The sequence below is a fragment of the Astatotilapia calliptera genome, chromosome 3, assembly GCF_964374335.1.
Source record: "Astatotilapia calliptera chromosome 3, fAstCal68.1, whole genome shotgun sequence".
Lineage (NCBI taxonomy): Eukaryota > Metazoa > Chordata > Actinopteri > Cichliformes > Cichlidae > Astatotilapia > Astatotilapia calliptera.
Window position 1 is genome coordinate 68,267,885 of NC_137424.1, and position 14,303 is coordinate 68,282,187.

At 41.1% G+C, this 14,303-nt stretch overlaps 1 protein-coding gene and 1 long non-coding RNA gene across 2 annotated transcripts in view; both read left to right on the plus strand.

Moving 5' to 3' along the window:
* LOC145425702 (uncharacterized) overlaps nt 1–14,303 on the plus strand; it is a 260,683-nt gene that overhangs the window by 63,034 nt on the left and 183,346 nt on the right. The window lies entirely within an intron of this gene.
* LOC113017803 (CMP-N-acetylneuraminate-beta-galactosamide-alpha-2,3-sialyltransferase 1-like) lies at nt 455–13,603 on the plus strand. The gene is made up of 7 exons (XM_026160907.2): nt 455–582; nt 4,349–4,637; nt 4,849–5,045; nt 5,230–5,397; nt 11,561–11,606; nt 11,716–11,835; nt 13,308–13,603. The coding sequence occupies exons 2-7, from the start codon at nt 4,389–4,391 to the stop codon at nt 13,473–13,475; spliced, it is 948 nt and encodes a 315-aa protein (XP_026016692.2). The 5' UTR covers nt 455–582; nt 4,349–4,388; the 3' UTR covers nt 13,476–13,603.

Genomic DNA, 14,303 nt, shown 5'->3' on the forward strand with positions numbered 1-14,303 from the left:
AATGTAAACAGTATCACTGTTTACAGTATCTCTGCCAAACACAAACATGTGTTTTTATCAGAGAAAAAGCTTAAGATCATTTCTAAACACTTTATGTGAGGATTGAGTGAAGAGATTTTAGGACAGAGTCAAAGTTTTAGCACTGTGCTCACAGCTGTGACCCATCCACACATTACAACTATGCACTTGTGTTGATAATATTTTTGCCCATCATTCCAAAAAAACAGACACAACAGATGCTAAAAATTGCCTGCTGCAAGCCTTAGGGAATAACATTTGTGTGATTCATTTACAAATTCTTCTCTTGAAAGGTAAACTCTTATAAATAAATTTGCCATAAGGCTGGGGGTTAAAATATACCCCCAATCATAAAATTGAGGTGAACTAAAATGCCCTTTTGTAGTCCAGCTCCTGCACATCTGTAGTAGATAATTACAGGGCTTCACCACAAGGAGGAAGCAGTTCTGAGTATGCCAGGATACTGCAAGTCTTTACCACAAGGTAAAGTTTTTCAGACAAGAAAGAGACTGCAGACTGATCACATCTCACAACTACTCTCTCCACTTTCTTTGTATAAAACAGGTTAGTGTTTTCTGATCTCAACACATTTATAACGACACAAAACTCTTTTCTATGTTATTATAATGAAGTTTTTATTTTATCATTATTTCTATTTTATTTTTTCTTAAATGTAGCTCCTAGACACTTTTGATAGAAATTAGGACAGAAAGTCTTGAATAGATTGACAGATCTAATTTCCATATGATAGAATGATCACTCATGTGATTCACTACTTTAAATAAGGTGTCGTGTACTTTTATTTTGGGAAATGGCTCAATGTGTTTTTATTTATTTCTGTTAGTTCTTTTTACATATAAGATTAAACAGATGGTTTAAAAAAGATTACAAATTAGGTAATCCCAGTGTTAGCATTGCTGCACAGATATATTGGTTAAGCTGGGCCAGTGCAGAGTTCAGCTGCAAGTTGCAGCATTTTTCAGATGCGACAGATACTTTGAAATCAGACAGATAACATTAACCTCCTAGGACCTGGCGTCCACATATGTGGACATCAGATTTTGGGTTGTCTAGACCAAAATACTAAATTTTGCTCTAAAAGGGCCTGATATAACTTACAAGGACATTATGGTACCAGCAAGGTTCGTACGGGTGCTTGAAATCCTTGAAAATGCTTGAATTTTAATGTTGTCTTTTTAAGGTTTGAAAAGTGCTTGAATTTCAGATGTGCTGCTTGAAAGTACAACTGTATTTCCTTCACCACAAATAACTATCTGATTGAATAGTTTTCTTGTCAGATAGAGAAATAAAACGAGTCGCAAAATGTAGAGGCGGAATTTCCCCGCCTGGCTGTCTGTTTCAATATGTGACCCCGCCCCTCACTCGGACAGTTGGGGATGAGTGCGCTAACATATCTCTAGGTCGCTGTTTTAATGAGTGTTTGATTAGTGATGGTAAATTTGATTCTTTTCTGAATCGAGTTTTAATGAGTCACTCACCAAAGTGAATAGGATTTTTGAGTCATTTGATTCACTGAGTCAGTTGACCAGAGAGTGCAAAAAATGTACATTTTCACTCAAACTTAATTTGTTTCTCTTTTCTGTAAGAAAAGAGATGTTTTACTGCTAAGATGAATGATTCTAAAAGAAAACAACAATTTTTTAGAGCAAAAACATTTCTAAAATTAATCTATGATTGAGCACAGGAGGGAGGGGGTGAGCGAGTCCTGAGTGATTCGCTTGCGATTCAGCACAGGAGGGAGGGGGTCACTGAGTGAGTGATTCGTTCGCTCTATGATTCAGCACAGGAGGGAGGGGGTGAGCAAGTCCTGAGTGATTTGCTTACACTTACGATTCAGCACAGGAAGGAGGGGGTTAGTGAGTGAGTGATTTCTTCGCTCTAGTGAAATGCGAGTGAAATTCTTGTGTGCGAGCTTCACAAGCAAAAGAGGTGTGCAAAAAATACAATAACATTAAACAAGCAAAATATAAGAATGGCTAAATCTGAGAGTAATAAATATATGTACAATATAAGAGTGTATGCATTACTGGATGTATATACTAAATGTGTTTTTCTACGCGTGTGTGTGTGTGTACATATTTTACAAATTAAATAGAGTAAACAATATATAAAATATACAGAGGTTGGTAGTTGGATATTGTGCAAAACAAGTGGCATTTATATACAGTGTGGAGTGCATAATGTTGAAGTTCCAGTAGTGAAGGTGAGGTGTCTATGAAGTGTTCAGCAGTCTGATGGCCTGTGGAAGAAGCCGATGGAAGAAGCTGTCTCTCAGTCTGCTGGTTTGGGACCGGATGCTGCAAAACCTTCTTCCTGACGGAAGTAGTCTGAACAGTTTATGGCTGGGGTGACTGGAGTCCTTCATGATCCTTCCCGCTTTCCTCAGGCTCCGCTTCCTGTAGATATCTTGGAGGGAGGGAAGCCCACCTCCAATTATCCGTTCAGAGCACTGCACTACTCTCTGGAGAGCTTTGCGGTTGTAAGTGGTGCTGTTGCCATACCAGGTAACAGAACCGCTCCATTGAGGATGCTCTCAATAGCACAGCGATAGATAAGGTCCTAAGGATGCGGGGGCTCATGCCAAATCTTTCCAGTCTCCTGAGAAAGAAGAGGCGCTACTGCACCTTCTTCACTGTTTTGTTTATGTGTCCTGACCATGTAAGATCCTCAGCCAGATGTACACCAAGGAACCGAAAGCTGCTCGCTCACTCTCTCCACAGCAACGCCGTTGATGGTGATGGGGGTGTGTACTTCTCTGCACCTCCGGAAGTCCAATATCAACCCCTTTGTCTTTGCGACGTTGAACCAACACATCAAAATTCACCAGGGAGGATATGAAAAGTGGGAGATTAGCCTTCTTAGACATTCCATCAGTAATGGGGCCCATCTAAAAGCTGATGTGTACCGTAAACCTACACATACCGATCATCCACTTGAGCAAAAACTGGGTGTCATCAGGACACTACAACACAGAGCGAACACCATCCCCACAGACACAGCGACCAGGGAAGCAGAAGAACATCACAGTAAGAAGGCCCTGAGTAAATGTGGTTATCCCAGCTGGACTTTTGTCAAAGCTGGGAAGGCGCCAAAAGAAAGTTCCAGCTGATCCAGGAGAGATGGACAACCGCTGCCTAAGTGAAAACCTGTAGTGATCCTGTATGTGTCAGGAGTATTGGAGCAGTTCACACATTTTTTCTAAACATTGTGTCTGTGTGGCTTTTAAACCCCAAAACACGCTGCACCAAAAATTGGTCCACCCCAAGGATTGGGTCCCCCGACACAAACAGAGTGACATAGTGTTGGGTCTGTGCTTCCACAGGCCCTGCTAATTTAGAAATTTATTCTCGTTAACGACAAAAACAAGACAAACATCTTCAACCGGCTTTTACTTGCAAGCAAGGGAAGGTTGGTTGGAACCAAGCTCTTGGAGCTCAACGCTCCTCACCTGTCTCCAATCCAACTTCTTCAACAAGCAGTCCTCCTCGCAGCTATTTATTTCCATGACAGTTACAGTTTACGCAGGCCCCTCGTAAAACCCCCTATTGTTTTAAAAGGTGTGTGTGTGTTACAAATTTAAGAAACACAATGACAACATTTAACAATTTGACTCCAACACATAGTGTACCCTGTTAAGTGCCAGGAGGATTTCCAGGATTTATACATCGGGGAAACCAAACAACCTTTGGAGGAGGAACGCTGGTTTTAGCAGCAAGTCAAGGATGCCATTTATGTAAAAAGGGAAAGACCATCTCTGAATTGAGGAGAGGGCCTTAGGGTACATATTTTGCCATCGTACAATGCTGTGATTGCAGCCATTCCCCAACTCTCTGTGAATGGTACTCAAGGCCATTGATCAGTGGGCTTTGATCAGTGGTTGTTGATCAATGGTCATGAGAATTTGCATAATTATGATGAAGGAACTGACCTCCCAGCCCATTGTTCCTTCAGTGGCCCGGTTTCAGTCATTGTGCAAATGCACTTCTTATAAGAGTGGGGAAACTTGCAGTCAGCTGAAGACTGCAGACTCATCCAAGCCTGAAGAAGTCACTTGGATGAGTGACAAAATGTTTCTCCCACTGAAAACGCTATGTCCAGATGACCAGAATTAACTTTTGGAGATGTGGAAGTAACAATTAGTTCAAGCATGTTTGTAGACATTAGTTACATCCTATCATTTTGGATGTAACAAATTGATTTTAATATTGGCTAAGGTCTTGTTTTGGTCTTGTTTGCAGCGTGATGACGTGATTCTGTATGGTCATGTGTTATCACATTGTTAAATCCTGTGTTTTGTGTGTATCTACAGAACGGATCAGATCCTCTTTCAAGAATATCAAGGTGTGAAGATGCTTCAGAGGAAACTATTAATTTTTTTTGTCTTGCTGTGTGCCACTGCCATTGGAGTCTTTTCTAGAGCTTCGTGGATTTTAAATGTGTACCAGGATTTCTTCCCCCCTCAGAATGAAAGTGTTTGTGCCTGCAACAAATGTTTAATGGACTATGACCCATGGCTTAGTGAACTTATGAAAGAATCTCCTGAGCCCTTTCTATCACCCACAAACAATATCTCAGAGGATACATTTAACTGGTGGAAGGTAAATGTTAATTTCTGTATTTTAAACGTATGTATGTAGGTGTGTATACTGTTTTACTGATTTCAAAGACAAGTCGTTATCATCTTTTTAACCAAATTTCCAGTGCTAATAGGGATGGGTTTTTTTTTTTATAAATATACTCTCAGAATAATCAGTTAGTAAAAAAAAGCTAGTGAACTCAACAAATTAATTAAATACTTTTTTATGTCAGAAAATACAGACAGACAGACGCAGCTTCGCTTTCTACAATAAAACAGTGAACAAGGTTTTTCAGATCTTCCCAACCAAAGTCAATTTCACAAGATCCAGCCCTGACCTTTGTAGAACTTGTGCTGTGGTTGGGAATTCTGGTAATCTCAATGGATCGCGTTATGGACCACTGATAGACTTTCATGATATTGTCATAAGGTAAGAGTAGAACATACTGTTTTGAAATCTTCATGCATGTGTTATCTTTAAATATCTGTAAGCATTGCTAAAACCTTTAAAACTCAATTGAATAAGATATTTTCTTTCCCCAGTATGGATGTTCATTCTACATATATCATCCAATAGATGATAATATGAACAATATATCCTCTGTGCTTTTTAGAATAAACCTTGGGCCCACAAAAGGCTTTGAAAGAGATGTTGGAATCAAAACAACATACCATGTGATGTATCCAAGGAGTTTCAAAAAATTGGACAACACCACACATCTTGTGTTTTTTCCATTCAAAATTTCCGATCTACTGTGGCTTATCCGGTCTTTTACTCAAAGGTATGTGTGTATTACAAAGGTAATATTTTTATTTGGTTCTGTATCTTGGTTATTTAACATTTATAATTTGAAAGTGTAGTCTTAATGCATAACTGCAAGACAAAACCCTTTGAATATACACTTTTGTATATTTCACATTAGATTTTGTAAAAGGAAAAAAATGAATAAAGGAAGGAGAGCCCACAAGAAATAAAAGTAATGGGAAAAAAATGATCAGAATCTGAATCGCATTTATTAGCCAAGTATGCATGCACAAACACATACAAGGAATATGGTTCCGGTCGCTGGTGTCTCTCAAGCACAACCATGTAAAATAGACAATATATGAGCAACACAATGAACAATATACATAAACCACAATATAAAAACATCTAAATCCCTATATACAGAAAATACTGGATTACAGAAATGAATACCACAGAGTGTACATAAACTGCAGTTGCAATCTGTGAGTCTGTGGTGGCCAGTGCGATCCTCTATGCTGTTGCATGCTGGGGGAGCAGGCTGAGGGTCGCAGATGCCAACAGACTTAATAAACTGATCCGTAAGGCCAGCAATGTTGTGGGGATGGAGCTGGACTCCCTCAAGGTGGTGTCGGAGAGGCGGATGCTGTCCAAGATAAAGACAATGTTGGATAACACCTCCCACCCACTCCATGACATGTTGGTCAGTCACAGGAGCTCGTTCAGTGAGAGACTGAGATTACCGAAAAGCACCACTGAACGACACAGGAAATCATTCCTGCCTGTGGCCATCTCCCTGTACAACGCATCCACTTAACACACTGTTTGCTGCTACAACTACACATGTTTCTTTTCCAAATATTTATTTATAAGTGACTTATGTATGTATGTATGTATATATATGTATATATTGTACTATTCTTAGTTAGCGTATTGTCTGTCTTGTCTTAATGTTAGTTTAAAATGGAGCACTGTAACAAAAAATAATTTCCCCCAGGGATCAATAAAGTATTCTGATTCTGATTCTGATTCTGAAGCAATGTGACAGTTCAACGGTTTAGGAGGGAAATAGCAAGGGGAAAGAAACTGTTCTTTTGTTGGGTGGTCCTGGTCTGCAGGCTTCTATACCATCTGCCAGAGGCAGCAGGTCAAAAGGTCTGTGTCCAGGGTGTGAGAAATCTGTGATGATTTCCTCTGCCTGGTTCTTAAGAGGTACGGTCTGCTCCTGTCCTTTTTAGTGGCTGCTCCATACCAGACTGTGATGGAGGAGCACAGGACAGACTCAATGACTGCAGTGTAGAACTGGATCAGCAGCTCCTGTGGAAGACTATACTTCTCCAGTTGTCTCTGGAAGTGCATCTTCTGCTGTGTCTTTTTGAGGATGGAGGAGATGTTAGTCTCTCACTTCAGGTCCTGGGAGACAGTAATACCCAGGAACCTGAAGATCTTCACAGTAGACACCGGGCGGTCTGATATGGTGAGATGGAGCAGTGTTGATGTTAATGTTTCCTGAAGTCCACTATTATCTCTACAGTCTTAAGCATGTTCAGCTCCAGACTGTTCGGACTGCAGAGTACCAGCGGCTCAACTTCCTGTCGATACTTACAGAAAGACATAAAAGAGAGAAATAGAAAAGTGACATGTATTGAGGTAGGTCGGAGGGGGGACAATGTAATTTCACATGAGATAAAGTGGCAGTAGTGAGCAGCAGTACAAATTTGAGCAGTACAAGACTAAAAGTGGCAATTAGTGCAATATTGTCTCATGAAGGGTTTGTTGAATGGATCCTGACCATCGTCTGTGCTTATATATAATATATTATATTGTTGCTGCAGCCGTGCGGGTAGCTGGTCTCAAAGGATCCTGTGGGCTGGTTACACATGGTCTGCTGTTGTGAGGCTGGTTGAATGTACTAGTGTTGGATGTCTCGAGACCACTTTTACGTGGTCTTGGTGTATATGTATATATGTGTTTGTGTGTGTGTATATATATATATATATATATATATATTGTTAAGGTTCAGATATTGAGGAAGGAGAGTACAAACACCATGGTCCAGAAGATCTTGGTCAAACAATGATTTTAATGAATACACACGTGTGGGAAGACGACTCTGTACGCAGACAGCAATCGATCTTCGACTTGATCAAAGCATACACAGATTTTTATGGCATCAGGGTTTGATTTAACGATGCCCCTTCATGCGTCACCGACAGAATATATATATACGTCAAATCAACCACAATGACTTTTAACACAGTTCGAAAGAACATCATCTTCTATTTTCATGGCCGGTACTTCCTGTCTACCTTTCAGTTCTTGTCTTGAAGTGAATTGTTCCTCTTTCTTGCCGAGACAACAAGGAACGGTTCCTCGTTTACAGAGACACTTTCGCAGTTACAACCAGACATGACTAACCTCTTTCCTATAAATAAATCTAACTCATGTGTGTGTGTGTGGGTGTATGTCACGACCTCACTCAGCCTCTACAGTGGGGCAAAAAAGTATTTAGTCAGCCACCGATTGTGCAAGTTCCCCCACCTAAAATGATGACAGAGGTCAGTAATTTGCACCAGAGGTACACTTCAACTGTGAGAGACAGAATGTGAAAAAAAAATCCATGAATTCACATGGTATGATTTGTAAAGAATTTATTTGTAAATCAGGGTGGAAAATAAGTATTTGGTCAATAACAAAAATACAACTCAATACTTTGTAACATAACCTTTGTTGGCAATAACAGAGGTCAAACGTTTACTATAGGTCTTTACCAGGTTTGCACACACAGTAGCTGGTATTTTGGCCCATTCCTCCATGCAGATCTTCTCGAGAGCAGTGATGTTTTGGGGCTGTCGCCGAGCAACACGGACTTTCAACTCCCGCCACAGATTTTCTATGGGGTTGAGGTCTGGAGACTGGCTAGGCCACTCCAGGACTTTCAAATGCTTCTTACGGAGCCACTCCTTTGTTGCCCGGGCGGTGTGTTTTGGATCATTGTCATGTTGGAAGACCCAGCCTCGTTTCATCTTCAAAGTTCTCACTGATGGAAGGAGGTTTTGGCTCAAAATCTCACGATACATGGCCCCATTCATTCTGTCCTTAACACTTATGACAGGCGTCCTGTCCCCTTGGCAGAAAAATAGCCCCATAGCATGATGTTTCCACCCCCATGCTTCACAGTAGGTATGGTGTTCTTGGGATGCAACTCAGTATTCTTCGTCCTCCAAACACGACGAGTTGAGTTTATACCAAAAAGTTCTACTTTGGTTTCATCTGACCACATGACATTCTCCCAATCCTCTGCTGTATCATCCATGTGCTCTCTGGCAAACTTCAGACGGGCCTGGACATGCACTGGCTTCAGCAGCGGAACACGTCTGGCACTGCGGGATTTGATTCCCTGCCGTTGTAGTGTGTTACTGATGGTGACCTTTGTTACTTTGGTCCCAGCTCTCTGCAGGTCATTCACCAGGTCCCCCCGTGTGGTTCTGGGATCTTTGCTCACCGTTCTCATGATCATTTTGACCCCACGGGATGTGATCTTGCGTGGAGCCCCAGATCGTGGGAGATTATCAGTGGTCTTGTATGTCTTCCATTTTCTGATGATTGCTCCCACAGTTGATTTTTTTACACCAAGCTGCTTGCCTATTGTAGATTCAATCTTCCCAGTCTGGTGCAGGTCTACAATACTTTTCCTGGTGTCTTTCGAAAGCTCTTTGGTCTTGGCCATGGCGGAGTTTGGAGTCTGACTGTTTGAGGCTGTGGACAGGTGTCTTTTATACAGATGATGAGTTCAAACAGGTGCCATTCATACAGGTAACGAGTGGGGGACAGAAAACCGTCTTACAGAAGACGTTACAGGTGTGTGAGAGCCAGAGATTTTCCATGTTTGAGGCGACCAAATACTTACAGTGGGGCAAAAAAGTATTTAGTCAGCCACCGATTGTGCAAGTTCCCCCACCTAAAATGATGACAGAGGTCAATAATTTGCACCAGAGGTACACTTCAACTTTGAGAGACAGAATGTGAAAAAAAAATCCATGAATCCACATGGTAGGATTTGTAAAGAATTTATTCGTAAATCAGGGTGGAAAATAAGTATTTGGTCAATAACAAAAATACAACTCAATACTTTGTAACATAACCTTTGTTGGCAATAACAGAGGTCAAACGTTTACTATAGGTCTTTACCAGGTTTGCACACACAGTAGCTGGTATTTTGGCCCATTCCTCCATGCAGATCTTCTCGAGAGCAGTGATGTTTTGGGGCTGTCGCCGAGCAACACGGACTTTCAACTCCCGCCACAGATTTTCTATGGGGTTGAGGTCTGGAGACTGGCTAGGCCACTCCAGGACTTTCAAATGCTTCTTACGGAGCCACTCCTTTGTTGCCCGGGCGGTGTGTTTTGGATCATTGTCATGTTGGAAGACCCAGCCTCGTTTCATCTTCAAAGTTCTCACTGATGGAAGGAGGTTTTGGCTCAAAATCTCACGATACATGGCCCCATTCATTCTGTCCTTAACACGGATCAGTCGTCCTGTCCCCTTGGCAGAAAAACAGCCCCATAGCATGATGTTTCCACCCCCATGCTTCACAGTAGGTATGGTGTTCTTGGGATGCAACTTCGTATTCTTCGTCCTCCAAACACGACGAGTTGAGTTTATACCAAAAAGTTCTACTTTGGTTTCATCTGACCACATGACATTCTCCCAATCCTCTGCTGTATCATCCATGTGCTCTCTGGCAAACTTCAGACGGGCCTGGACATGCACTGGCTTCAGCAGCGGAACACGTCTGGCACTGCGGGATTTGATTCCCTGCCGTTGTAGTGTGTTACTGATGGTGACCTTTGTTACTTTGGTCCCAGCTCTCTGCAGGTCATTCACCAGGTCCCCCCGTGTGGTTCTGGGATCTTTGCTCACCGTTCTCATGATCATTTTGACCCCACGGGATGAGATCTTGCGTGGAGCCCCAGATCGAGGGAGATTATCAGTGGTCTTGTATGTCTTCCATTTTCTGATGATTGCTCCCACGGTTGATTTTTTCACACCGAGCTGCTTGCCTATTGTAGATTCACTCTTCCCAGTCTGGTGCAGGTCTACAATACTTTTCCTGGTGTCCTTCGAAAGCTCTTTGGTCTTGGCCATGGCGGAGTTTGGAGTCTGACTGTTTGAGGCTGTGGACAGGTGTCTTTTATACAGATGATGAGTTCAAACAGGTGCCATTCATACAGGTAACGAGTGGGGGACAGAAAACCGTCTTACAGAAGACGTTACAGGCGTGTGAGAGCCAGAGATTTTCCTTGTTTGAGGTGACCAAATACTTATTTTCCACCCTAATTTAAGAATAAATTCTTTACAAATCCTACCATGTGAATTCATGGATTTTTTTTTCACATTCTGTCTCTCACAGTTGAAGTGTACCTCTGGTGCAAATTACTGACCTCTGTCATCATTTTAAGTGGGGGAACTTGCACAATCGGTGGCTGACTAAAGAAACATAGAATAATTTTTCCTGTAACAGCTGGGAAATAGGGAGACACAACAAGACAGGGCTTTTGTAATTGGCTTACGATCAGAGCTGGACAGTGGGACTCGGAGGGGGGGGAAGTCTTCCGTGGGAAGCGAATCCGAGGAGGCAAGGATGAGGTCAGATGATGCACTGCTCGCAAGCAGGAGGACAAGCAGGTAGCAGACACAAACGGCGGATCGTACCCTAGGCACATGAAGGCAGAATTAACGCAGTTCAAATGACACATATGTACAAAGCTTTTGCGGGAAGCCTAGTTACCCCTGAGGGGTGATTAACGGACTGGCGTGGAGCATCCGTCAGCGTGGGTTAAATAGTCCTCCAGGTAATAGCCCAGAATGGAAAGCAGGTGTGCAGGTGATGGCCCAGCCCGGAGGTGTGGCCACCAGGGCAGCCCACACACTCCACAGACATAGGGCCACAGACCATGACAAAAACATAATATATACACACACAGTTGTGTCATGGTCTCGGTGCCTCCCTGGCACCGTAGCTTGCCTCCACCAATGTGAGAATGAATGAATACTGGCATTGTAAACAAACAAACAAACAAACAAACAAACAAACAAACAAACCATTACAAAAGCACAAAGGTAAACTGCACCATATTTTAAAATGCAGTTGCATTTTTGAGCTTGGACTTATTTCATGTTATTGTTATATCCAACAGGCAAAAAGAAACTGCTAAATCAGGTGTGAAAACTAACACGAATTTGGTGAGTAGAATGACTTATTCTTCAAACATCCAGAATATGATATGTCATAAGAAAGGTAATTCTATTATTTACTAAACTGTCATTGAAGTCTAACTGTAATCTTTAATAGGTGATGATCCTCAGCCCTGCTTTCATGAAATATGTCCATTATGTTTGGCTAGAAAAGCATGGGAGGTATCCATCCACTGGCTTTCTGACTTTGGTTCTCAGCTTGTACTTGTGTGATGAGGTAGGTTCAAGGAACAGATATGATAATTCATCGCTACACCATTCATTATTGGCCCATTGGTTGTACATGAGAGCATAGATATAATTTCCAGTTTAAGCATTACCACAAGGGATCTTTACCATCTGGTTATTTCTAGAGCAGAATTACCTAAATACCATTAAACTAGCTGGGACAATATCCCTTATTTAGATTTGACAATCACAGATAGACAATCTGTGATTGTATTTGGAAGGCCTCATAGGGAATTGAATTTGGAAGGCCTCATCGGGAACTGGCAGTTGCCCCTAGGCTGGATGACGCGTGTACTAATGAGAAGTGAATGAATTAAAAAGGTGTGGAGGTTGGAGCATTAAAATGAGAACCAAATTTTACATTGCAGCCATTCCCCAACTGTCTGTGAATAGTACTCCTGGAGAATTGATCTATGATCATACAAATGTGTGTATTAATAATCATAAAACTGACCTCAAAGCCGATTGTTAGCGAGTGATGCTCTCTTCAGTCATTATGCAAATGTACTGTTAAGGCTTGGGAAACCTGTAGGACATTTTTACCAATGAAAATGCTATGTCCAGATGAATAGAATTAACTTACCAAGATTTCCATACACAGATGATTGAGGATACATCAAGACATAAGTTTTTGAGGCTTTTACTTTTAGAGTCCTTTCCTCCAAGGAAATTAGGGGACCAAGGGATTTGCCTCCCGGTCCTTGGTCCCCTAATAATAACTTTTTTAAGAGCAATGCAGAACACATTAGTGGGGGGATAAGCTCACTCTTTACACTGATGCATCAATCAGTTAATCGGTCAGGAACAAGTAACTATTAACCTTGATTTCTTTCCTATTTCTCTTTCTTCAGTTTATCTGTTTATTATTAATTGTATGTATTTAATATAGTTTTATACTGTTACTGTATTTGCATGTTGAAGTGTTTGTTTCTTGGCCTTTCCTATTGCCTTGATAAGGCTCTTGGTATGAGAAAATTCCAGGGGATGGTGAGGGTGCTAGTAGTAGAATTTATGATAAGTACTGACAATCCTAACTTACACAGACTGTATTTTTATTTTTTGGTTTTAATAAAATATACTTAAAAAAGAAAAAAAGAAAAATGGAATGGCAAATCACCTGCACTGCATTAAGCTAAAGCACAGGTGTCGAACTCAAGGCCTCGAGGGCCGGTGTCCTGCAGGTTTCGATGTGTCCTTAATCCAACACAGCTGATTTAAATGGCTAATTTACCTGCTTAACATGTCTTGGGGTTCTCCAGACGCCTGTTAATGAATTAATCATTTGATTAGGGTGTGTTGACCCAGGGTGATATCTAAAACCTGCAGAACACCGGCCCTCGAGGCCTGGAGTTCAACACCCCTGAGCTAAAGCATGTTAATGAAATCTGCAGTGTCTATAATCTATAATTATTTTATGTTAATTTCATTTGTGATTAATAATCCACATTTTTGTGTCTTCAGGTTAATGTGTTTGGATTTGGAGCAGACAAGAAAGGAAACTGGAATCATTACTATGAGGAAATCAAAAACACACGTCTGAGAACTGGACAACATCCTGGAAAGCTGGAATATCAATATATCGAGAAACTTCATAAGCAACGGAAAATTCATTTTTTCAGAGGATGGTAATCTGGCTTTTGGTGTCCCTCGAGGGCATTAAGATAAGCAGCCCCCAGAACTGTAGAATTAAAATACTTAAGAATAGTAGATCTAAAAAGAAAAAAAAAAGTGTAGTTTTGTTCATTAGTTGCATGTTGGGTATCAGAGATTACCAGAGGTGGGACCAAGTCATTGTTTTGCAAGTCTCAAGTAAGTCTCAAGTCTTTATCCTCAAGTCTCAAGTCAAGTCTCAAGTAATGTCAGGCAAGTCAGAGTCGAGTCTCAAGTCACTGGTGTAAAAGTCCGAGTCAAGTCACAAGTCTGAAATTTTGAATTTCAAGTCCTTTCGAGTCTTTAAAAAAAAAACGAAAAAAAGCATGTTGCAGTTATATGCTAAATGTAAATATTAGACCATGTAATTTTTAAATCTGTGTTTTTCTCAACACATGACAAAATAGTGAACTTAGAAAATATACACAAATTGTGAAATTGCACCTCTTTAAAATGCAGCTCAATTAAACCTAGCTCCAAGAATAATTTTCACCGACAGTTCTGAGATAAGCTGCATGTTATTCTTGGATGCGGTTGTAGGACCGGCTTTAAAAATCGCATGACAAAAATATCATACATATTAAAAAAAACTGCATCACCAACGTAGCCTGGACAACATTTGCTAGTTAGATGAAGTCAGCTATCTCATCGTAGCATATTTATATGCATATTTATAATTATACGCTTCTTGGAGTGAGTGCATACACTCATGAAGTTTAGTAACTTCAGGTCACTGCAACAAGCCCAGGTACAGTTTACCGACGGATGGGTGCAGGACCTTGAAATGCACCGTGTAGAACGAAAGAC

What these genes read in the sequence shown, in the direction of transcription:
- LOC113017803 (XM_026160907.2), top strand. Translation starts at nt 4,389, where the DNA reads ATGCTTCAGAGGAAACTATTAATTTTTTTTGTCTTGCTGTGTGCCACT. An exon ending in ATACATTTAACTGGTGGAAG is followed by an intron (nt 4,638 to 4,848) that starts GTAAATGTTAAT and finishes TTTTTATGTCAG; the next exon opens with AAAATACAGACAGACAGACG. An exon ending in TGAAAACTAACACGAATTTG is followed by an intron (nt 11,607 to 11,715) that starts GTGAGTAGAATG and finishes AATCTTTAATAG; the next exon opens with GTGATGATCCTCAGCCCTGC.